At 42.3% G+C, this 26,257-nt stretch overlaps 3 protein-coding genes across 4 annotated transcripts in view; 1 reads left to right on the top strand and 2 right to left on the bottom strand.

The window, feature by feature from the left end:
• ndst1a (N-deacetylase/N-sulfotransferase (heparan glucosaminyl) 1a) overlaps positions 1-11,451 on the bottom strand; it is a 45,452-nt gene extending 34,001 nt beyond the window's left edge. The window contains exon 1 of the mRNA XM_068326126.1: positions 11,325-11,451. The gene's annotated coding sequence lies outside the window, so the exon portion shown is untranslated. The remainder of the gene's footprint in view (positions 1-11,324) is intronic.
• A 2,520-nt stretch (positions 11,452-13,971) lies between these two features.
• On the top strand, positions 13,972-20,431 carry rbm22 (RNA binding motif protein 22). The gene is made up of 11 exons (XM_068326187.1): positions 13,972-14,053; positions 15,290-15,343; positions 15,461-15,490; positions 15,584-15,716; positions 15,834-15,934; positions 16,509-16,681; positions 17,330-17,530; positions 17,702-17,866; positions 18,081-18,169; positions 19,321-19,449; positions 19,698-20,431. Exons 1-11 carry the CDS (start codon positions 14,000-14,002, stop codon positions 19,850-19,852), a joined length of 1,284 nt encoding a protein of 427 aa, XP_068182288.1. The 5' UTR covers positions 13,972-13,999; the 3' UTR covers positions 19,853-20,431.
• Positions 20,432-20,581: 150 nt separating this feature from the next.
• On the bottom strand, positions 20,582-26,257 carry LOC137603019 (myozenin-2). Of its 2 annotated transcripts, none has more exons than XM_068326188.1 (6): positions 26,002-26,257; positions 25,531-25,624; positions 24,405-24,565; positions 22,383-22,539; positions 21,627-21,801; positions 20,582-20,891 (listed from the first exon to the last, which is right to left on the bottom strand). In XM_068326188.1, the coding sequence occupies exons 2-6, from the start codon at positions 25,616-25,618 to the stop codon at positions 20,708-20,710; spliced, it is 765 nt and encodes a 254-aa protein (XP_068182289.1). In that variant the 5' UTR covers positions 25,619-25,624; positions 26,002-26,257; the 3' UTR covers positions 20,582-20,707. The 2 variants fall into 2 exon arrangements, with proteins under 2 accessions (XP_068182289.1, XP_068182290.1); XM_068326189.1 differs by having other exon boundaries at positions 22,455-22,539; positions 26,002-26,244.

Here is a 26,257-nt window from a genome sequence, read left to right on the forward strand (position 1 = left end):
AATTGAGACGTTCTCCTCAAAGCGCTGCAGCAATTCAGTGATAGCATGAGGACAAAGGGGAAAAAAATGATGCAATGGAAGAAAAAGAGATGGGAAATCTGCCATTGAACACAACTGAGGAATGAAGAGAGAAGAGAAGAAAACACACATAGGGGAAAACAAGAGAGCAAGAACAGAAGAACTCTTACAAAAGACAACAGAATTTAGTCAGAACACAGTGGAGCCGAGCACAACATACCAGAACAGGCTGTAATTGTGTTGTGCAGGACTGACCCCAGCGCATCCCAGCAGGCATTGCATGATGAATGGGCCTGCCCATGACTACATTCCTTCTGCTCCTCATTCTCTCATGCTCTTTTCACTCCCTCTTTTCTATGTTGCCACCACTCGCCCTCCTTCTGTCCCTCCCTTTGCTCCACTCCTTTCCTCAAATTCACACTATTCATTCACACAAGATTAATTTGCATTCAGTGCACTTAGTTCTCATATTGTACTCTGACACAATGACACATTACAATGCCATACACAACTATTAAACATATAGCCTAGCCTGACTGATGAGGCTTCCGCTGTGATATAAAATAAAAATGTGCACAGCAAGACATACAAGGGTACAGCTTGATCAGCTAGGAACACAGAGGCTCCGACACATGAGTCAAGGCAGAATCATTAAAGGAACGAAGTTAGATAACCTCGATTAATGATTCACTAGACCCAAACTAATAAACTGGGTCAGACTGTGTTAGCAGCAGTAGCAACAGCGGAGAGACCTTTAAGTTGGGCTGCAGGAGAAGGTGCATCAGGCGAGCGCGACACAAGGGGAGAGGAAGAAAAAGAAAATTAAAAAAGCCACAGTGGTGTTTGTGTTACTCCACTATAAACCCTGAGGATAGAGACAGTAATGCATAGGAAATTGCCCCCCCCCCCCAGCTTTCTTTGCTCCCGTTCTCCTACTACGCTCCACAGCGGCCACGTCCAGGGGGAGCAAATTTAATTTGCGACACCTTCTCTCGCCATCAGACTTTCTGCCTGGAGACAACTGAAATGGATTCTGGAAGTTAAAAAGAAGGGTGAAATAAAGAAATAAAACAAGACCCCCAGAGGAAGGCGTCACAGACAATAGCACAGAGGTTGGCAAGGAGAAATGAGAGCATAGTTTGAGGCGAGTGGAGGGGGTGTGGGTACGGTACTTCATGTGGGCCAGATATCAACTGTTTGATTATCATACACCAACTCAGCGGCCTGACTGCAGGGTTACTCAAATAATCAGACTGGTGGTGCTTTAGCAGCCATTGCTGATGTGACCATGTCCAAATGAGTAGGTCACTCTGGGGTTAACCATCCAAGACCACACCCTGGTTTGTTGCCTGAGGTTTGTGGTGGATGTGTGTCTATGTGACTTCCTTAGGTGCACCTTGGGCTCTTTCTCAACACAAGGGTCCTTTGAAATCACAAAAGAGAGCAGGCCTGTGTGCAGGAGGCAAGAGGGAGACGGTGTGGACAATGAGGACAGGAGAGGTTGTGGACTATAAGGGAGTCACATTTCTTCCCTCCAGCTTGCCACATAAACACTTTGAGGATTCAACAGCAAAGCTACAGTCTCGAGAACTTGAACGAGAATGTCTACCTTGCTGGAGGAAATCAGAGGTGATGGTGGATTAAAAGGAAAGTAAGAAACACAATCTTAAAGGCATCTGGCTTGCTGACTGACTGGCCTCAACACGATGTTGTGCGATATCTGGAATCTATCGGATTTTTGAGTGGAGTTTATCCAATGCAAAGTCCGCTAAAAGAAAAAAGTGGCCTTCGCCCTGGTCCATTGACAGCCAATGAGCTCTGGTTGAGATATAGCAGAGTTGGGCTATTAAAGAAAGAAAACAAACAGACCTCTGGCCAGACATGCATGCCTCAGCTCTGACTCCTGTGTCCCATTCACCAAACATATCTGGCCACTTAACACTTCACAGAAGAGGTAGGCTGCTGTTTGTGTTTGCAGTCTTGCACTCCCCACTATGGCTCCTTTATTATGCATTCTCTGTAGGGACTAAATGCTCGCAGCTATAGTAAATCCCTCGTGATAACAGCCAGCCGTTACACCAACTGACCGTCACAACCGGCCCCATTCAAAGCTGCCCCTTATGAATAAAACTGGCCAAAAACAAAGCTCATTCATCCTGCTGTCATCTGCAGGCTCCAGCTAGCTCTCTAGCTGCCCCAGCTGCATCTCGACAGACTTTTAGGGTTGCCAACACCTGTCCTGAGACAGGGACAGATGCAAACATACACAAAAACACTCACACCTCACCATCAGTAAGAACAGATGAAAGACAGCAGGCTGGGTAGACACGGCACTGTCTCGGATCAGCAGAGGGATATGCTTGGAGCTGCCAACATCTAAACCTCAGGTTGCCACTATCACAATTCTTTCCACTTCAGCAATTCAAAATGGAGAAGAGATATGCTATCAGCTGTGGTCAGTTCATTACGGGGGACTCTGAAGGCCTCCAAAAAATGTAATGAATTGAAATGGAGATCACCTATAGCCCTCACGGTGCACTCATAGTTTCCACCCAAAGATTGAGCTAGATAGGAGAGCTGAACAGTTTAGAGATAGTGCATGCCACAAAGCTCCTTTTTTGCCACAAAACTCCTTTGCAGTGAAGACCAAATACATTCACAGATGGGAGCTGACTGGACACCAGATGACTTGCTGTGATGTGGTGGCGTGAGCCACTCTTGGGCTATGAGAAGTGGGTGTGAGGTAAAAAAGCACTGTATCTGGACAATGAACAGACAGGCCATATCACAGACTGAGCTCCAGGGTGTGACACATGCATCCCAAAAATCTGTCAAGAGCGACTACATTCTTTCATTGGCTGCTCTTTTGAAGCCGAAACAAATGCCTCTCAGAGTTTTCCCAAACACCACCCAAATCACTGTACAACAAATGCATCCCAGGAAGAGTTGTACGACAGATGGATGAAATCAAGAGAGGAAAGCCATGACTGGATTATTTTATAGTTAATATGAACAATGGGAGTAGTAAAAATTTGGTCATTTGATGGCAGCACACACAGGATTGGACCAGTTCCTACACATGTAACATGTGGGAGCTGTTTGTTTGAGTCATGTGTCCCTCTTTGAGGAGATAATACGATAAGAGAACAGCAGCAAGACTTTGGGTTCATAATGCTTTTGACTCACATCTAACTTGCCTACTTCTCCCTTCTTTCTCAACCATGTGGCTTTTTGTGTCAGGTAGAAACAACAGAGATGGAGGGCAGCAATTAAAATGAAATACAACAACAGCATGGTCCTAGACCTGCTGAGAATACAGGTCTCTTGTGTGTTCCCAGGGTTAAAAAGAAGTCAGCTGGCCAGAGGGCCTTCTCCTGTCGTGCACCTTTCCTGTGGAATAATCTCCCTATAGATATTGGAAAGTCTGAATCTGTAGATATCTTTAAATCTAGACTCAAAACGTATCTGCTCTCTCTGACATATAACTAATATTGGGGGGTGGGGCAGTGTCAATGTTTAGGTTTAGCCTAGTCCTGCCGACGAGCCGTAAGATTTCTTAGTTAGGCCCCCGCCTCCCATTAATCCTCTGCCATTCTGGTCCCTTTAGCACCACTCTTGCCCCTGTTCTCTCTATCTCTCTCCCTCCCTCTCCTGTTCTCTCTCTCTCAGGCCTTTGTGTGGTGGATCATCGGCAATCGGCTACCTCTGTCTGCTTCCTTGGCTGGCGATATCAAAAGCTACACAATGGACCTGTTTCACCATCCACTAGGGGAGTCTGGTTCCATCTCATTTGGTTCAGCTGTGGTTTTTGGGTTTTGGCGGGGGGGAATCACACACTGTAACTTTTTTGAGAACAATGACTTAGGCATTATTTGGTCTGTCCTCAGAGTGGTGCATCCTCGGCAATTGGTGACCTCTGTGTGCTTTATCGGCCGGTGGTGGCTCGCTCTACTGGATGGATCAGCATGCCTCTGTCATACATTTATTATTGTTATTGTTACTGTCATTGTTATTATTACTGTGTTGTTGATCTGTACATGCGATATCTATTGCTTCGTCTGTCCACTCCTGGAAGAGGGGTCCCTCCTATGCAGTCTTCCTGAGGTTTCTCCCTGTTTTGGGGGGAGTTGCTCCTTTTCCGATGTGAGGGTCATACTGCTCGCAGTGCACAAAGGTCAGAGGGATATCTTCCATGTGCAGATTGTAAAGCCCTTTGAGACATTGTTTGTGAATCTGGGCTATACAAGAATAAATAAACTTGAGATATTAATAATCATAACCTTGGGTAAGGAATGCCAGGTTATTGTGGACAATGACCAACGCTGTGGATCAGGTGAAATACTGTATCGACCAGTGCCTGAAACAGGTGGAGGACAAACTGTGGTGGAGCAAAGACCGCAGAGGTAACAGCCAGAGTAGATGGGAGAAGTATGAGTATTCAGCTGAAACCATCCAATGAGACCAGAGGATGACAGGTATCAGACATGCTTTGCCTTGGAAGCTACTATGGAGACTAATCTCGGGGTTTATACAGCTGATCCTGTTCCTCAAGCTCTGACCCTGGGTGATGAGACATCCACACAAACAGCCATATTAGCTGAATGCAGTGAAAGAAAATCTCATTAAAATGTAAAAACATGAAACCAGAGATAAAAGTAATCACTCTGCAAAACAATCACAATAAAAATGGGTCTATACTCGGCAGACTGATAGAAGTCTTGAAAGAAGACTGTGGCTGGACAGCATTGAGGCTCTGACAGAAGCGCTCGCATTCTGTGCTCCTTATGTTACCCCACAATCAGCACAAGTGTGTCATGAGTTACAAAAATATAAATCAACAAAAATATAAACGCAACACTTTTGTTTTTGCTCCCATTTTTCATGAGATGGACTTAAAGATCTATAATTCATTCCAGATACCATTTCTTTCAAACATTGTTCACAAATCTGTCTAAATGTGTGATAGTGAGCACTTCTGCATTGCTGAGATAATCCATCCCACCTCACAGGTGTGCCACATCAAGATGCTGATCTGACATCATGATTAGTGCACAGGTGTACCTTATACTGCCCACAATAAAAGGCCACTCTGAAATGTGCAGTTTTGTCTCACAGCAAAATGCCACAGATGCCACAAGCATTGAGGGAGTGTGCAATTGGCATGCTGACAGCAGGAATGTCAACCAGATCTGTTGCTCGTGCATTGAATGTTCATTTATCCACCATAAGCCATCTCCAAAGGCAGTACATCTAACCAGCCTCACAACCGCAGACAACATGTAACCACACCAGCCCAGGACCTCCACATCCAGCAGGTTCACCTCCAAGATCCTCTGAGACCAGCCGCTCAGACAGCTGCTGAAACAATTGGTTTGCAGAACCAAACAATTTATACACAAACTGTCAGAAACCGTCTCAGGGAAGCTCAACTGCATGCTCGTCGTCCTCATCGGGGTCTTAACCTGACTCCAGATCGCCGCTGTAACAGACTTGAGTGGGCAAATGCTCACATTCACGGATGAATCTCGGTTTACATTGTTCAGGGCAGATGGCAGACAGCATATGTGACGTCGTGTGGGTGAGCGCTTTGCTGATGTCAATGTTGTGGATCGAGTGGCCCATGGTGGTGGTGGGGTTACGGTATGGGCAGGCATCTGTTATGGACGAAGAACAACTCTTATTTATTGTGTAATAATCTAATTGTAACATGTATTTGCTGCATGTTTTGATGCATTTTTATGCTTGATAACACATTTATGTCGGAATTTTGGGGGGCTTGGAATGGATTAGGGCATTTGCATGGAAAATGCATCTCTACTTACGAAATTTTCTACTTACAAAATTTCTTGCAAAACCAATTAATTTCGTAAGTAGACTGTATATCATCACTGTTCATGAATAAAATGATGATTTGGAATATTTTTATTTAACTAAATATTTGTTAGGCGGCACGGTGGCGCAGTGGTTAGCGCTGCTGCCTCACAACACGGCGGACCCGGGTTCGAGTCCCGCTCTGTGCGGAGTTCGCATGCTCTCCCCGTGTCTGCGTGGGTTCTCTCCGGGTTCTCCGGCTTCCTCCCACCTCCAAAAGCATGCGCTTCAGGTTGATTGGCCGGTCCCAAATTGACCATAGGAGTGAGTGTGTGAGTGAATGATTTGTTTGTTTCTATGTGGCTCCGCGGTGCACTGGCGTCGTGCCCGGAGTGTCCCCCGCCTCACGCCCTGAGACTGCCAGGATAGGCACTGGCTACCCCGCGACCTGCGTTAGCGGATTAAGCGGATATGGAAAATGAATGAATGAATGAATAAATATTTGTTAGTCTAGGTTTTAAAAAGACTGATGTCCTGATACTTCTTTTAAAATTACATTTAGAAGTCTTTCAGTTCTACATTATTGAAGTAGATTTTCATTTTCATATGTAATTTGCAATTCAATCCAATATGTCTCTCAATAGAATGCATTTAACCGCATTCACCTTCCATTACACATGCTATACATTATGTACACTGTCGATTACCATAGTTTACAACTGAAAGCATGCAGACACACATGGCCTCTGCAGCAGGTGATGGGATGTGTGTGAGATCCGTGGTGCTGCCACATGCAAGGCCAACACACAACTGGATAAATATATAGACACCCCCCCACCCACACAACCAGTCTGGCCTCAGCACTCAAATCATTGTGCCTCTCTACTTCTCCCTCTCTCTCTGACAAGGGAAGAAAGAAATGTAAGAAATAACCAACAGCAGTTACAAAGACGATAGGGTTAAAATATCCTGCAGTGAAGTAGTGAGTTCCAATTACTACTTCTCTCTTCATCTCTGAAAATGGCTTCATTAACAGAGCAATGCCGAGAGTTTCCTTGCAGGGTGTATGAACACAATCAACCCTAGGGTCCGGCGGAATGGCAGGGGTGAAGTCCATTAACTTCTGACAACTTTTTTTTGACCACTAAATGAAAAGAGGGTTTTTTGTCTGTCGACAGTGTAAATAGGGTTTAGTTCAGGTTCTGAGGGCTGGGCTCTCCACACCAAGAATTAAATGAAGCCCATAGATTGGACTGCTGATACCACATCTCAGGTGTCAATCTGGACCCAGGTAAATTCAGTTGTGTGTGTGTGTGTGTGTGTGTGTGTGTGTGTGTGTGTGTGTGTGTGTGTGTGTGTGTGTGTGTGTGTGTGTGTGTGTGTGTGTGTGTGTGTGTATAACCTTAGAAAACAGCTTCATAACACAACTGGTTATTTATCAGGAGTCATTCAGGTTCCAATCTTTATTCAGTTTAACTGCTTTAAAGGATTTAATCAGAATGCAATGCTGTATAATGGACCAAAGAAAATTAAAGGATTTTCCAACTGTGCTGTTCATTGTGATTTGCTCCGGATCACAGAGTCACCTAAATGCTTAAAATTATGCAAATGTCTGTATCTAAATGGTGGTGAGCGAGTAGACGCTGTGATAAGGAGGGGAGCTATAAAAACGAGAGATGTCTTTTACTATGGATAAATCCTGATCTCACATAACCTAACCTTCTCTTCTGGAATACCTCCTGATCCCTCAGGCAACTAGAACTGGTTACCAATGAGCCTATGACATAGCTCTTACTTTCCCAGCACATTTGCTCCAATCATGTGTCATTTGACGAAACGTTACACCCTAGTCACCATTATTTGTCTGGACATAGGAGCCTCTGGAATGTATCAGATTCCTGCCTCAGGGGGTAAGCACCTTGGAAACACAGTCCTACCTCTACCTCAACTAGTATGGCCCACCCCCTTCCCCCTTTCTCCCATCGTCGCCTGTCTTTCCATTCAGCAAAATTCCACTAGAGGCCTGCTCAATTTACCCTGCCTCATTGCCCATCTGACATGTGCTTGGTTTTTTGATGTAAAAGTCACAATAGAAGGATGTATGCGGAACAGTGTCTGGTTTCTGAACTTTTTTCCAGCTTTCTGCTCTCTCCTTAATGGAAGAATTCCAACCAAGGGGCTAACATCCCAAAAAATGTCACCTTTTTCAACAACTCCTGCTTGGTTGCACCATTCTCCATGCTTGAAAGCAAGCAGAGCTTAACTAGAAATTCAAATGAGAAAACTATTTTGTCTTGAATGGAACAACCACTCTCAGGCTATCTCTGGTCTCCAGAGAACAACATTTATGCCATGCAGGCCTGCAGTATTAAGTATCTCTGAGTCACTGGCCAGCGTAATTCAGTCTAGGGAATTATGACGGTGGAAAATCATTTCCCTAGGCTGGGAATAGGAGGCCATGGCTAATCGTTCAGTAATCTGATCTACCTGCATACTGTAGTCAGCTGCACCAATAGCCTAGCTAGCCTGTCATATATGTGAAAACCCTGCCAACTATCTGATGGAGGCTAGCACTATTTAAAAAAACAAAAAACAACTCTCCAGGTTTTCCTAGGGATTACAGATGCTATCGGATCATTTGCTAATACTCTGCTGTGCGATGGTCTTTGAAATGTATTTACTCCGCTCTTGCTCTCCATTATCCTTCACAATAGCACAGCTCTAGTCAGAAAATGCCACTGCCACATTCTTGATGAAAAAGGCAGGTCAATCCAATCTACTGTAAAGGTTACAATGGCATGGTCTGCCTCTTGCATTCTGGCATATTAATCTTAAAGCAAGCCCAAACAGGGAAACATCTGAGTTTGTCTGTCAAGCAGCGGGCTATTTTGGGTACACATTCAGTTGTAGCTTTCCGTTGAGTCAGAGAGCCATTGGTGTTGTAGTTGTATCTGAATAAGAACCATAGGGAGCAGTACGGGGCACAAAGCAGTGCTTATACCCAGCAGAGAGGGTTGGGGGGACTTGAAATTTGGAAAGATGCCTGGCTTTCAGCCCCACTCTAAAGAGAGGTCTGCCTCCCACACACACCAAGTGTGGACACAAGGGGCACTGACATGGAAAAATACAAGAGCTGGCATGTTTTTGGCACTGCAGTTCCAAAAAGCTACCTTGCATAGCATTAGATATGATGTAATATTTACTGCAGTTCAATTAGAATAGCGTGCTCCTCTAAGTGGAGATATGTAGCAGTAAAGCAGCAAAATCTGACTTTACAACAAAGTGTCTTGCTGTTCTCCGTTCAAGGCAAAATCTGAAACGATGAATCATCTTTGATCATATCTCGTTCCTGATAAACGTCCCAAACAACATTCAGTGATGTCATCTCTCCTAGTTTTGATGTATACTGTCTTTTAAAAGCCACTATGTGTAGGTATTGTAACCCAGTCGCAGCATTTCACAGGCATGTCTGAGCGAAGAGACACTGATATATGATCAAATAGCAGCCGCAGCATTGGCAGCCTTCATCAACAGACAGCACTAGATCACAGCCTCTTTGGCAGCCAGTGGGAGCAGTCAGATGGAGGGTTAGAACAACCCGACAAACACTTTGCACAGATAAACAGAAAACAACTTAGAACTCGGCGCTCCACAAATTTGACAAACAAATGACAGCACTGACAAAATATAATCTGCACTTTTTTTTTATATAAATGATGGGTGGAACGTGATAAACAACACATGGCTATGAAATGGCAAAAGTCAGATATAAATCTCATGTCACATGACAGCTCTTTTCACAAGAGACTCTTCTGCGGGGAAAGTCCTAATGACTTTGCCAAATATATAAGAGTGAGTCATTCTCCTTTAGTAATCTCTTTCTCACATACAGTAGGTGCACGCACACACAAACCCCCAGGCAACAGATTTCAGGCAGGTTTGGACTGACACTTTCTGCTACAGCGTAGAGCATAATGTTGACAGTATTTAAGAGTCATACATATTACAAGCATCACTTTTCAATTCAGATGTTTTGCTCAGACAAGCTTTGGTTATCCTGCTATTTTGCACTGATCTGTGAAGAGATGTGCATCTAGCTCCTAACTGAATGAATCCTTCCTTTCAACATACAGGCATCCACACATTCATAGTTTTCTCTATGAGTCACTCGCTCGAAAAACAGCAAAAATGTCATCTTTATGAGGACGTGACGTGTCATGCTATTCAAACTCAAACTGACACGCTAGTAACAAATGAATGAATGAATGAATGATATTTGGCTCTGGAGGACGGCATAAGCTTTGATCTGTGCTGTTGTTATTGTCAGTGTTGTCGTCTGGCGTTGACCTCAGAGCTCAGCCCATGTGTATCTGCAAAGAAACCCATGAATTCCAAGTTGACAGTTTTCATTAATTTCGCATGGCCACAAATGGGATATGCACTATATATGAAAGTGACTCAAGTGGAATCTGATTTGAGAAGATCGTGTTTCCAGCCCCCTGTAAAATAATTAACCTGTGTCGCTCTATGAGCAAAAAAAGTAAAAATCATTTTAGCCTTATAGATGCAGCTGTCAGTAAAGGCAGATGTTTGGTCAATCTTGCAAACCAGAAATGGAGTAGTCCACACGGTAAAGGCAGATCTTATTCTAAAGAAGTCACAGTGTCATTGGTGGATGAGCCACTTTGCCATCTAGAAAGACTTTTCCATGGATCTCATCTGACAATAATTCCTAAACTCATAACACAATAAAAAGCTATTTCCTTTTTGCTTATAGCTAGAAACACTTCTGACATGCTGATGCCTACAGATAAACTGATGCATCCCCTCAGAATCCACATTCTGCATTGTCAATTTACAATTAATCTAACTTCTCTGGAAACATTTTCACAGATAGAGTATTGCTGTAGTACTCCCTGTATTCTCAGTGTCTAATCCTCCTTTGTCACTTGCGGTGCTGTTAGATTAGGTGGTGGGCAGTCGTGCCGACCTTTAAACTCGAATTTGCACACATACTCGCGTGGCCTTTCCACAGCCGGAGCCACGTAAGAGTGCAACGCTTGTGCATATGTTGCGACATATGTTGTTGGAACTGAGTTCATTTGAGAATGAACATTATACGGTTTTACGTCTGCAGCCGCTAAAAAGTTAGAAAAACAAGTTAGCCTCCTCGCCTGCGTCGGGCTGTATTATTGTCCCCGACTGGATAAAGAAATTCCCATAGAAATCAGAGCACAGGGCTTCATCATCAACACGAACTTCGATTCGGTTTAAAACACTCTGCCGCCACATGGATGAGCCGAGAGCTCCACCGAGTCTCCGTTATGTAGCGCCGGGGCTTTCTGGTTCCATGGAGGGGAGTCAGGCCGAAAAACTGGCCTCATTCTCCGTCTCCGCCAGACAGCGTTCACCAGGCTAGCCTGAGATACCGAGCAGCGGGGCTCCCTCGGCCGTGTATCAAACATGTGCCGCTGGTGTTGTGTCGATTTACTCACCTCGTCTAGGCTGACTCTGAGCTCTACGGGCTTTGTGAACCGAACGCGGGGTCGGGGCGCACTGTGTGCACGGCGTCGTCCTCTCGTTTAACTGTCGTGATGTTGAAGCGGCACTGGGAAAAAAAACGGGAAATCTGAGAATGCCCTCTCTCTCTCTGCAGCTCCGTGCACCGGTTGTGACCCACAACTGACGACAGGGGGCGCCAGCGAAGCGCTTTCTGTGTGTTGGTGTGTGCGCAAACGCGCAGACCGCTGGAACTTCAGGTTCGGTCCCTGTTCTCACACTGTGAGATGTAATAACCCGAAAGCGCTGTGCGAAACTACACACTAGTGATTCAAATGCGTTGTGTTGTTGGGATTACCTAAAACTTGTTTATGATTCTAATTTCTAAGGAGTGGAGCTCAGAAATAATTAGTCAACGCACACTGCAGGCCGTTCAGGCACCGATGCGTTCTCAGTGTGATCCCCGATGCATCAAAGTGACATCGAATCATAATCTCATAAACAGCTATTCATGCAGTATTGCTTTGAGTTTATAAAGCTAACGGTAGTGTGTCGTTGTGACCTTATTCTATGTTATATCTTAATTATAATTTCTGCAGTATCTCCAATAGACTATTAATATAAACAACTACAAACAAGAAATATCATCATTGTTCAATTTGGCCAATAGGAAAGTGATTGCTGGCTTTCCCCAAATATAATTCCAGGAAAGCAAGTAGCTTTTAAATGAATAGAATCATTAATTCAAATCTTTCGATCAACATCAATGCAGCAGCTGTGCAGTAATATGGTATACTTATATGTCCTCTGACCTTGTGACTCATGGGGTTTGTTATTTTGATCAAGGAGTTGGCTGCAGCTTTGATTGCTTAATCCACAGCACATGATTGAGACGATGCAGTCACACGACATGGTTGAGACAGGGGAGGTTATAATCAAAAGTTGGAATTGCTGTCCAACTCAACACAGGATAAGACACATGTGCACCCAAGAGATTCGATTAAGGAGGCTACTGAAGATTTCAGTCCACTCCTTTCATTAAGAAAGATGATCACAGAAGCAATCGTTGATCAATAAATAGTAACTGATGACCACAGTGCAATTAATCATAACACAAAGTCACTGATTCGTTAGTCTACAAAAAGATTCTTCCTTTTCTGACATCCTGAAAGACAGCTACACTGTGGAAGAATCCCCAGCTCTTCAGGACAGCCTCCAATCTCTTTCAGTTGACTCCACTGCATCACCCTGTCTTTAAATAAACATGAGGGACTTAAAGTCCAAACATAATCCCAAAAATCCATTGCACCACTAATGGGAGTTCAACCCAACAAAGACACTGACCTGAATTAGAACAGGTGGATAGGTACACGATTAAGTGGACTATACAATTGGCTTACCCAAGCTCACACAGAGCCACCAATTAGTCTGACTGTGTCACTTAAACAAATAATGAAGGGTGGCAGAAGTAATCACTTCCTCACAGTACAAAGGCATGACCAAAGTGTACATAAGGGGTCAAGGGGAGAGGCTAGAAGAAGTATACTTTATTCATCTCCCATAGGAAAATTATTTTTCCAGTCTTTGTTGTTTTTTGTTTTCGCACACGTATATAAACACACAGGCCCCTCATACATGCACACACACAAAGGGGCACTCCATGAGGGAGCTGCCCGCCTGTCTATAACCTTCACCTTGTGTGTGTGTGTGTGTTTGTGTGTGTGTGTGTGTGTGTGTGTGTGTGTGTGTGTGTCTGCATTCAGGCCATACACATGTGCCATACACACGTGTGTATTTATACTAACAAGAGTGGGGGGGAAAATCTCCATATGGGGGACAAATAAAGGTGTCTTTAATATTTAAAATTTAATCTAAATCTTTAAAAGCCTTTATTTTTCTGAGTGTCCAGTGTGATTCTGAAAAATCAGGATTATATAAATTAAATTAGGGTACATTTGTTGGTACTACTGTTTTATACACTTTTTACTTTTTTCTTTGAGTACAGTGGCGCAGTGGGTAGCGCTGTCGCCTCACAACACAACGGGTGCGGGTTCGAGTCCCGCTCTGTGCGGAGTTAGCACGCTCTCCTCGTGTCTGCGTGTGTTCTCTCCGGGTTCTCAGGCTTCCTCCCACCGCAAAAAGCATGCGCTTCAGGTTGATTGGCCGGTCCCAAATTGCCCGTAGGAGTGAGTGTGTGTGCATGGTTCTCCGTCTTTGTGTGTGGCTCCGCGGTGCACTGGCGTTGTGCCCGGTTTGTCCCCCGCCTCACGCCCTATGCCCGCTGAGATAGGCTCAGGCTCCGCGTGACCCGTTACGGCGGATGAAGCGGCAGAAAATGAATGTATTTTTTACAAGCAGGTCCTGATTTCTGCATACTAAATCTATAATAAAAACAAAGTAATGAATATAAAATAAAAATATATTATATACATGATTCTGTGTAAAAAAAAAACATTGTACATGACTATATTTGTGGGTGTACTTCAACATTTTAATGCTGTAGTTTTTGTTTCCTGCATCTTCCACTGAACTTCTCTGTTCTGTTCATTTGTGTCAGGCACTGCAAAGGGCGACACCCGAAGGTGAAACGCAGCTCTGTGGCGCGGTGCATTGTGGTCTAACACCTCTCGCGCCGACAGATGTTTGGCCCGTTTGGCTCACAGTCCTCAAAATGGCGACGTCCCTCGGATCTAACACGTACAATAGACAGAACTGGGAAGACGCGGTATGTCCTGGCAGCCTTGTTTTTGTTTTTAATTAAATTGTTCCTGAAATTAAAAGAAAAACGTAAACATTTTTACGTAGACGAATTACATTGTCGTTCATTATTCCTTTTTGGTGCAAATGTGGCATGTTAGCTTCGTAGCTAGTCTAGTATGTAGCCTTCTGTTGCTAATACTAGTAGAAGCATGGTTGTTAGCGGTGTAAAGAATATGAACGTTGAATCTGAAAACGCGGTTTTATTGCACCCGATAGTTTTGAGTTACGGGGTATAGACGACAGAACATGAAAGTAGTCGAATAAAATACTTTTGTCAATTTACGCTAAATTTGAAGGGTTTTGTGGTAAATTTAGCTCTGTGGAGCAGTCAGAGCTAGCACTGTAAGCTAACAATAATAAAACGAAGTCACGTTAAATAGAGTAATTGTTCTACAACTAACTCGTTTCACTCATAACAGATGAAACCTTGAATGGTCAGCTCACTGTTCAATTGTTTAGGATGGTTTTCTCTGTAGCATGAAGATTTAGTCTTAAGGGAATTTTGGCAGGCGCTCGTTCAAAAGTACCGGTTAGCCGGCAGGTCTATCAGATTTTTCCATTGCGGTTCAAGAAAACTTAAAATAAACGCTAAAATGGGAACTGTGTTACGAAGAAGTCATATTTCAATATAATTTATTGTTACGATACTTAAGGAAAGCCGGATGTTTTTTAGTCATCTTCATAGAGACGTGGAAGTTATCATAGTGAAAACAGTATATTTAACGTTGAATTCAATCACATATTGGTTACATTTTTATTATGAATTTGTTCTTAAACATTACAGGCATGGAGTTACACATTCTCAAATCCTATTTTTGACAAGGCAACAAAACAGTTTTCCCTCTTGTGACATGACAACCCGGGTCTTTGGCCAACGTTTGCTTTACCAAGATGTCAGAATAAAAACTTTGCAACCCTAGTCTGTGTGGTTGACATTTGAGCCAAAAGAGCTTGCTTAAATTTAGGTGTGTTGCTGATGCTGTCAGTAGGATGGATTAAAGGAAAGTCATTTTCAGCATCTAGCACTTAAGTTGAAACTGCATCCCTGAACAGATGGCAAAATGATTGCTTTCAAGTCCTGTTTCACTCCGTGTTCATACATGCAACTTCACCATGATGTCCACAGAAGAGTGTGAAACACAAATTCACTCTTGAGTGAGCAACATATATTACAAAAATAACATTTATTTGTTTTCCTCAGGATTTTCCAATTCTGTGCCAGACATGTTTAGGAGAAAACCCTTACATCCGTATGGTAAGTGACCGTTGATGTCTTATCAAAATGAATGGGATTGAACGAGGGTTTTTGTTGTTGTTGTAGTTGTTGCATCGATGCCCATAGAGCTCAGATTTGTTCATGTTTTATTGACAGACAAAGGAGAAGTATGGAAAAGAGTGCAAGGTATGTTTTTCAAAGATACTTTCAGCTCTAATTGTGTAGTTAACCTTATTGGTATATTTCTTGTATGGAGAAAAAAATATGATTTTGTTTCAGATCTGTGCTCGCCCGTTTACTGTATTCCGATGGTGTCCAGGGACGCGAATGCGTTTCAAGAAGACAGAGGTCTGTCAGACCTGTAGTAAAATGAAGAACGTTTGTCAGACATGTTTGCTGGACTTGGAGTATGGTGAGTTTGTGTTGCCTGCCTCTTTTTAACATTTATTTGTAATCTGGATGATCGTTATTGTTAACTGGACCACATTTGTGCACTTTAACTCTGCATTATTAACATTGTCTTTCATAGGGTTGCCTATCCAGGTCAGAGATACTGGACTTTCAGTTAAAGAAGACATTCCTAAATCAGATGTGAACAAAGAGTACTACACACAGAACATGGAGAGAGAGGTATAAAGGCTTTCTGAAAAACAAAAAACAAAATTCCATGATATAGCGACAAACTATTATGTACGGTAATTCAAACTTTTATGACCCCCCCCCACCTACTGATATTAAACCACTTTATATTTGTATTACCTTTTCCCACACTTTTATAGACTGTTTAATGCACGTTTGTGTTTCAAGGAAGTGCGCTACGTTCTGTTAGTCTCGGAACGCAGAGCACTTCTGGATGCTGTCAGCCAATAGAATGCGAGTACGGTATCACAATACTAACTACTAAAAATCTGCGACGTAGTGAAGCCAGGCATTTTGAAGCGCGAGTAAGCAAGGGATTACTGTATATGTTGTGAGCCGTTAGGTTGTTAAAATAGAACTAATTGGTTAATGTTTGGACTCTTTCTGTCCAATGTAGCAACAGTTAACACTAAGCAATTGAATATCTCTTCTCTAAGCATAAAGAACACAAGCTGATGAACCAACATCACAACACATTCAACTGTGACTCTGTCTAGTTCACGTCACCAAAATAGGCTCTTTTTCAATAAATCCTTTATGTGTATTTGGACCTCTGTGTTTTCAGATAGCCAACTCTGATGGAATGCGGCCATTGGGCCAGCTGGGTAAAGCACCCAGCTCTAGTGATATGTTGCTGAAGCTTGCTCGGACCACTCCGTATTATAAAAGGAATCGGCCACATATCTGCTCTTTCTGGGTGAAGGGAGAGTGTAAGAGAGGGGAGGAGTGTCCCTACAGGTAAGTGGAATACCATTACACAGCTTACAGTTGCAATTCTCAAGGGACAAACTTTTGCTTACTGTTTTCAGAAAGGATGGTCCAATATCACTTTTGGGTAGACCTTGTATAGTACTTGCTAATTCAGATCCTGAATCCAAATATAACATTACTGTTAACTTTAAAACATGTCTTATTTCCCTCTGATGTTACTTGCTTTGCAGGGAGTTCAACTTTATAGTGTCCATCTCTACTGAGATGGTATCTGCAATTGGTCAGCATAGAGAAATATCAACACACGGTCCTTTATCTACCTTGATTAGACTCTGCAGTAACACCATCCAAATATCAGTGATGAAGTCTGATAGGGATTTCACGTTAATATGGTTCCCTTTCCACCTACCAGCTCAACTAGCAGTCGATAATGTGCTGTGAGGTGGGACTGAATGCAGTTGTATGGGAGTGTTTTTGTGAGTGTTAATGCAGTATCAGACATTGGAAGTTTTGATGATGTGACTTCTTGCTTTTATTCATTTATCTAGTTTATAAATGTCACATTTATTTATATGTAATAGTTGACAAAACCCAACTGGTCTGTTTCTTTTTCCATTCTAATTGCCTTATATTTGTTAAATTTGTATTTTCTCTTTCTTGATCTTTTTAACACAGGCATGAAAAGCCCACAGATCCCGATGACCCTCTTGCCGACCAGAACATTAAGGACCGTTACTATGGCATCAATGACCCAGTGGCTGACAAATTGCTGAAACGGGCCTCAACTATGCCCCGGCTGGATCCACCAGAGGACAAGTCCATCAGTACTCTCTATATTGGGGGCTTGGGGGATACTGTCACAGATGGAGATCTCAAGTAAAGACTTTTAATTCAGAGCAAGCTCTTGCACAATGTCATGACTTTTGAGGTTGTTTTAATTTGTTTTGTAGATTTAATTACATCCCACCCTTGAAATAGAAATTATAATATACTTGTATTTACATCATCTGTATTTTGAGTCTTAAACATTGGACTGTTGTATTACAGGAGTCACTTTTACCAGTTTGGTGAGATCCGCACCATTACCATAGTCCAGAGGCAGCAGTGTGCTTTCATACAGTTTGCTACACGGCAGGCAGCTGAAATGGCTGCTGAGAAGTGCTTTAATAAACTCATCATCAATGGACGGAGACTCACTGTCAAGTGGGGAAGGTAAAGATTTGACGTTAGCGTCTCTGACTAATGACTTGGTTTGAATGAAACTCCTAACATTTTTTCAGTCTGAACTGAAAGCGAACTGCTAATTTATCGTGTTTTACACAAGTGAACTTATATTTTCTTTTTTCAACAAAGTTCTGAGGCTAAACACAAGTTTTCAGCGGAAGTGTTTTGATCTACAGATTAATTAAGGAGGTTTGTCTCTTAGGTCTCAAGCAGCAAGAGGGAAGGATGGTTTAAAAGATGGCGTCAGTGAGATGGGCACCAGGCTTGATCCTGTACCTGGCCTGCCTGGAGGTGAGTCTGTAATGCAAATGAGGTGATATAGGGGCATTATTTGAAAGTGTAAATCAACTGATCCTTTTTCAGTGTTAAGGGGAGTCTGTCTATAGTTGACTTGGCACACTAGCATTAGAATTTAGACATGTTTTTGGGAAATATTTGTGATTATGCTGCAACAAAGTTAAAATAGCGAACAACACTGGATGAATAGATAGATAGATAGATAGATAGATAGATACTTTATTAATCCCGGAGGAAATTGCATATATCCACTGCTCAAGCATTACTTAACAAATAATACTGAATAGCCACTTATGTACTGATATGCACCCAGTGTGTTGCGTTGTGGTGTGTAAGATAAAGTAAGTCCACTTTATTTATCCCCAATGGAGAAATTACTTTTACACTCAGCTGTTCATATCTTTGTGTTGGATACAATGTTGTGTACAGGCCTCTGAAACGCAACCACAACACACAAGGGGCCTGAATGCATGCAGTTAGTACACACAACAAACAGTACATGGAGAGGCAGAGTGACGGGCAGCGATTTTGGGGTGCTCCCTGGTTGAGCAGCTTGTAGGGGGACAGCGCCTTGCTCAAGGGTGCCTCAGCAGTGGCCAGGAGTTGAGCTGACACGTCCACTGTCAGCTGACACTCTGGGTGGCTGGACGAGAGCGGGAGTCAAACCGCCAATCTCTGATCATAGGGCACCTGATCTACTGTGGATCCACTGCCACCCCAATAACAGCACCTTTTCAGAAATTTTTGTCTTTTCCAAGAAAATGTCTTCTTTGTAGATTTTTTAAAATATTATTGTGATTGTTCTCATCAGTGAAAGTGAAAGATCTGAAAGAATAAGATTTTAATTTACAATTCATGACAGTACTGCAAAAGGCCAGCGAAAACCACCATCCAGTTTCTATATGTTGGTTAATCAGTCACTTAACTTCTTCCACTCCAGTAAGACATTGTCAGCGTACATGAGAAACAGGTCTTGCATTAATCATGACATTAAATGTAAGTTTTGAGTTAAATTTCTGATGAAACCTACATAAACACGTTGGATTAGCGGTTAATTCTTCATGTTATGTTTTTGAGTGTAGGTTACAGAATTGCTTTGATGGCTGGTTGTTACTTTCTTTAATATTTTTTCGTCTTTATTACAGCTCTTCCTCCACCACCGGCTTTAGATGAGGAAGCTCCTGCAAACTACTTCAACCTGGACCCGACCACATCTCCTGCCGTTATGAACATAGCTCTGCCTCCACCTCCGGGCATCAACCCTCCTCCTCCAGGTATAATTTTGACGATACAGATGCAGCAGGTGTCCCATGAGTAGTAAAATATGTTGATAAAATGGTTCTTAAAATATTGTCATTATCATTATAGCGCTGTTAATTTTTAGTTTGCTAGTCTTGACCTGTCGTTTTACAACATTCTTCACCCAATTGCTGAGTAGAATGTGTATGTGTAATAAAGTGTAATGGATTAAATCCAGTTTAAAAGGGTGTACATCTAATGCTGTATTGTCTTCTTGTCACAGGCTTTGGGCCACCAATGTTTCATCACATGGGCCCCATGGCTCCACCTATGCCCCCTCCAATGAGCATGAGACCACCTGGTCAAATCCACTACCCCTCCCAGGATCCTCAGCGGATGGGTGCCCATGCAGCACATGGCTCGCGTCATGGCGATTAGCTGCTAGAGTGAAATCATAGTTTTGGTGTCGTCCTTTTCCTTTTGTAAAACCTGGTCAAGTGCTTTCACCTCAGAAACTCAGTGCTCCTGGAACCTGCAGATGACTCCATGGGAAGACGCTCCGCATAGAAAACGTGTCTTCGGGAAAACATTTGACCTGTTATGCCACCAGGAGTGCTGTTGATTAACTGATCTGTCTTGTACGATCTTACCAGATTCACTTGTTATTGTTAACAGTTACAAAGTAGAAAACAGCTTCTGAACAGTGGAAGTTAATGTGGTGAGAGAAGAGAGACATTGAAAGCACTGGCCTGTGTGACTGGGGGCATATGGGTTTTTACATGCTCCTGTGCTGGAGTCATTGTACATGTAAAAATGTATACTGTTGATAAACTTATATCCGTCACATTTTGAATCGGGTGAAGTAAAATTCAGAGCATTTTTAAAACCTAATTTTCAATTGCATCGACATTTTTATTTGACACAATCTCAATATTCCACAACACTGATTTAGTTTATTGTAAGACTTTGTTTAAATTGTTTTAACTTGTCATTAAATTGACACATTTTGTTATTATCTGAGTGAAAATTATTCTTGTTTTTTTACTGCTGTGTAAAAACCACATTATTGCCTGTTGCTCTTACACAAGAGTAAAATGTGCATCAGATGAAAATGGGAAGTGGTAAGGAAAGGGAACTGTGGTAAAAAGCAGATTCCAGCACTCTTTGCAGCACATCAAACTGGCAGAAACAAGCAACTTTTTGCATAACACACAAGGGTGTCATTTACTGCTTGGCAATAATCTTTGGAGCAAGCAGATCAGTGCACTAGTCTTCATTTTATCAGCCCCTTTTTCATAGTTCATTAGATTCTGGGCAACGATTAATTCCCCATCCTCTGGGTGCTCTGTTGAAGTTGGGCCGTCGGTACATGTGGACCTCAGTGATGCCGGGCGGCATCCTGGAATCGACTGCCTCGTAGCTGACCTCGGGGATCACCCTCTCGCTGGCCATAGGTCCCCCAAATGGTACGGCAGATCTGAAGAGATAAACACACAAACTGAGTGCACTGCACTTGATACTCAGGGCAGAACCAAACCTTATGTATTGCATGACTCAGACATCCCGTAGAGAAGCAACCTTTACATTATGTACAATAACTATGGTTAATAATAGCCAGTCCTGTTAACTGGAGAAAACTACACAATTTCAGAAGGACTCGAGTAGGCTGTGCTAACCTCAACCTTTTCTGTGTTGCTGAGTTCAAATTTAATTGAGGTGACACAATTTCAGTCTTAGGAGTGTAAATGGATCCCTCCACAGGAGTATAGGCTCGACGGTAGAAATTCTGTGATTGATTTAATTAGATAACATCTTGAGTTTGTCTTTCATATAATTCTACGTATTTTTTAGTATACACAGGCTATCCTCTGTACTGTTTCACTGGAACGATGCCATTGTGTGCCACGAGTGAAGCAATATCCTTTTGTACAGTTATTTGGAGTATGGACATTAAAAGACTCCAGACCCACCAGTGGATCAACTTTCAATAGTTCAAAATAGACGTCAAGGACGTGAGAGCCAGAGAGAAGGGATTCACTTTCAAACTGGAAACATGGAGATGAGCTGAGGGAAGAGATGATTGTGATAGATGATATGACTCAGTCATCTGCTGCTCTATTTGAAGGTCTATTTGAAGGCGTGTCTCAACACTTGTGCATCCATTGAGTGAAATCATCATGTATTTAGGTGAGGTAGCGCTTATCATATTTACCTGTTGAAGCACCTGTATGGTTGTGTTTGTGGCAGCTGGAGCGGCTGGATATTAATGGAAATCTGGGCCTCTTTGTTGACTCCCAAAGCATCTGTCCATGGGGAGCAGTAGGATTTAGGAATTACTGTTGTGTTGAACCTCTCATAAGGAACTATCTTCAGAGGGCCAGAATATCCTGACGAAAAAAGAAAATGTGTGTGGGTAAAAGCAACGCACGAGGATTGGTGAAGTTAAAGCTGTGTTGCTTTAATTTGGTGCAGTTTTATTCACATTAAAACCAAGCAAAGCATACCCCCCAGTGTCAAAAGAATGGATAATAACTTGAGTGATGAAGCTAATTATAAACCCCATTTATAAATAAAGCAAAGCACAGGCAGCACAAACAAATTTAATATAAGTATAAATCAGTATGATGCTGCTACTGTCAATGACAAGCAATACAGTAATTATATCTCAGTGTGAATCACCAGTAACACAGCTCAGTTCATTACCAGTCATGCTGTAAACAGTGGCTTCTGTCAAACTAACAGTGACTGCCAGCAAAGATGGTCGCAGATGAAGGCACACTGCATAATGCCCCCCATTCACCTAGGCTTGATAAGAAATATAATACTGTATACTGATTTTTTCACCGAACTTCCCTATAAAAAGAGAACACTAGCAGTTTAATGACAGGTGCTGTTAATGCTTTTTCATGTGACCTATTTCTATAGCCGCTAGCAGTTCATGGTCATCCTTTCTTCTCCATGTATTTACCTGGGGCGAGGATTTCGGGACAGCCCATCTTCGCTATTGTCTTCTGAAGGTTTATGACCAGGCTATGCTTACCAGGGACGGAGAAAGCTGGGCCCTCCGTTCCTCTCTGTGGCTCTGGGATGATCTGTGGGGGGGGAGGAGCAGCTTCTGGTTGGACCTGGGAATTGAACAGAGTTCCATTTTATTTTAATATTCACTTTTTTAACGAATGTTACTTTTCAGTTGGCAGGCAAGGTGGTTATTTTTTACCAGTTTGTTGATCACTTAATTATTATTATAGTCAATATTATATGATCAGGGTCCAACCTTGGGAATTGAACTTTAAATTTGTGGGGAAACTGAGGCCTAGGCTTTGGCAGAGGTTTATATCCCTGTGTGTTGTCTAGTCCAGTGGTCCTCAATCATTTTCGCGCCACCGCAAATCATCTGACAATATTTTACAGACCGACCTTTAAGTTGAGGTGGAAAATAGAACAACATAAAACGAGACAACCAGCATGTAAACTGTTTTTTTTGTAAATTTAATCATATGTGTATGCAAGTTTATTAGCAGCTTCCTCGTAACATTGTTTTTTGCTCCTTTTGCTACCATGGAATTTCAACTTTGAGAAGACAGTCGTGTGACCAAGGCAAGAATCTTGAAAAATGTAAAGAATGAATTGTAGATAGAGAGAATTTGGTAATTTTCCAAAACAAAACATGATTTAGAATAAAATAATAATAAATAAATAATAAATGATAATAAATAAAACAGAAATAAGTTGTGTATTCTTTCTGTGCGGCCCGGAACCAATTGACCCACGCACCGGTACCAATCCACGACCTGGGGGTTAGGAACCACCTGTTTAGTACACTAAAGAGTTTTTATAAATATTGAGAGAATAGTTATGCATCTATATGTAGGGCAATTGTAAAGTTACAGCCTTCATGAATCCATCCTAATAACAATGACACTAACCCAACACTAAATACAGCAGAGGCATAGTTTAGGGGAAAAAATAACATCTGCAAGAACCGCTGGAGTCGCTGCATCATGCCAGTACAGTATTGTGCCACTGGCATGCTGGAGGCAGTTCTAGAACAGCCAACAACAATCCCTGAATTAAAAAAAACACCACTGACAATCTGGGAGGTGTTGGTTGTGTGTGTGACAGCATGAACATCCTCCATAGACTCAGCAGCAACCAAAGGCAGCTCCAGCCATAGAGCGGTCCATCATTCTGAAGAGATCATCCAGCGGTCGTGTCGGTCCGTGGGGAGGAGGATTACGGCTGTAATCACTGCTGATGGACACGCTGGTTCCTGACTGTGTGAAGTATGACAAAGCTGTGTCTACAGAGAAATGATCGGTGCCTATGTTTTCGGTTATTTAATTTTTTCTCTTTATTGTCTTGCTGCTAGGGAAATTGAAAAAGTAATTAGAAAAAGCAATAAATTAAGAAAACATATTTACAAATAAACACAGTGGTTTTTAAATCGTGTGAGAGAATGAAGATTGAACCAAATGCCAATCAGCTTGAGAAAATATCAATAGTCAATACACGAGGCTTTCCGTGACTCTTGATGCAAATAACATCCATCATGACAAACATGAATAGTGGACTGTGAGAATGTAGGCATTTTGCAGAAGTAAAAGTGTTGGGTCTTTTTTGGTTTAAATATAAAAACCTATATACACAACGCCTCTAATGAGCTTGGTAACCTTATCAAAACTACAGTAAATGTTTTTATTTACATACGTTAAAGGTATTCCCATCTGGTTAAAGTAAACTTTCTTGCATGCATAACAGAAACACTGCACATGCAAGTAGTGTGTTAAGATATTAAAGTCCCATTATTGTTTTCTAGAGAAATGAGACAGGACTCACATAATGGTCAGATAACACCGGACATAAATTCTAGATCAGATCTATGTAGCACCCTAACAAGCTGTGTCAGATACATGCTGTTGGGTGTGCATGTTGCACTACACGTAATTGATTGCAGCCATATGTGTGTTGCTGTTTGTCATCTGTTTCTTACATAGCCGGTGTTCTGAGCACCACTGGAAATGTTCTCCAGCGTGAACATCTCAGCCCTCTTTTGCCTCTCTTGAAACATGCGAGAGCCTCGATTAGATGGAAGATTGAGCTCCTCCATCATCACATCCTTTGGGACGCTGATCTTCTTCCCCAGATTCAGACCTGATGGAGAAAAATAGACTTATATAGAGTGACTGGACTTATTGTCTCTATACACTTCCAGAATGCAATAGCAGAGAAGATCTTTGCATTACCAGTTTGCTGCTGTAATTATGCTGGGTGCATTGGCATTAGGGCTTAAGGCATTGGTGCGAAATCAGTGATAATCCTCACTTTGAAACATTTGAAAAGAGGAGGAAAATTAACAGACTCCCTTTGGTAATTCTTAATACTTTTCCTGATCTCGACCGTGATGATTTTGAACAGCTGAAGTGAGCTGATACATAAAAAGCCAAACCATGCACAGCATCACTAAGTTGGTATCTGCACAGCTTTTGCTCCAGGTCTCTTTTTGTGTTATATCATGGTGCAGCAGAGGGTCTTAAATAGCCTTAAGATGATGTCAGGGATGCCTTATGTTTGTTGTGATCCAGGGTTGCATTGGTAACTGGGCATATAAATAGGATCTTTGGATGAAAGACTTGTTTAAGGGCTGATGGCCCTTTACCCCCATAAGAGTTATGACAAGCCTCAGCTTGTGTCACCCTTCAGGAGATGCCTTTGATCGAACTGTGTAAAATTATGTGGTGGGAGTCACATTTTGCTGAGTTTAGGCGACTTGGTTTCAAAGCGTTGCTGGCATGCTGGAAACAAACTGCAACTGGGAGAGTCTCTCTTGGAATTTCAACAACGATCTTACGCTCCTGAGATTTGGGTGTATCACTTTGCATGTGTCCCTAAGTGGTGACTAACACAGATCCATCTGACAGATCCTCCTGTGATTGCACACTGACACTTTTAATACAAACATAAATAGCACACAGGAGGATTCCAAACAGTTGAGGCAAAGTAACAAGCCATATGCACGTTGTTATGTGGATTATTTTACTAAATATTGGGGATCTGCAGATATATTCTATTCGAAATGTGAGACTGGGACAAAATGAAGTCAATGCATCCAAATATACCTCCTCTAGCCTTCTTCGGCATGACCTTCGCCTGCAGCATCCTCTGCTGAGTTATGTTGTCCTGACCTGGCTGCATCACCATCGTCATCCTCCTCTGACGGACATAAAAGTTTCAATATAAAATGTTCTACTTTATTTTATCATACATCTACAAGTGGTGTAGAGGTCAGTTTATGAATACTAAGTATGACTTCTTATTTTGTGACAATGGTGGAAAGAAATCACACCACTATTTCCTGTACATTCATACCTCAAAAATGATAAAATTATAAGTAATATTAATGACATCTACCTTTTTCTTTACAGGCCTTCTGCTTTAATCCCTGAAACTGCTATAGGCTATGCATTGAATAACAAAAACACACACAAAATCTTCACATTTTAAAGCAGTTTATCAGATGTTACTCATGTAGCTGTTCTGCAGAGGACATGCTCTCACTGCTGCCTGTTAGTAAAGGTCCAGACTATTACCTGGAGCCTTGCCTGTGTCTCCTGCCTCTCTGTGTGACCGGGATCGGAGCTGGTCTGGATGGCCGGGTGGTTTATTCCACACTGGGGCTGGGAAGGAACACTCCATAAAACTCATCCCAGGATGCCTTGCACACTTACCTCATTGGACTATTTTAGCATAGGGCTAAGAGAGTGAGGGATCGAGGGAGTGTTTTGAAGGGTGGTATAAAAGAACGATTAAGCGGAAGGGGAAAGTATAAAGATTTACATTCTGGCC

Source organism: Antennarius striatus, chromosome 10, assembly GCF_040054535.1.
Source record: "Antennarius striatus isolate MH-2024 chromosome 10, ASM4005453v1, whole genome shotgun sequence".
Taxonomy (NCBI): Eukaryota; Metazoa; Chordata; class Actinopteri; order Lophiiformes; family Antennariidae; genus Antennarius; species Antennarius striatus.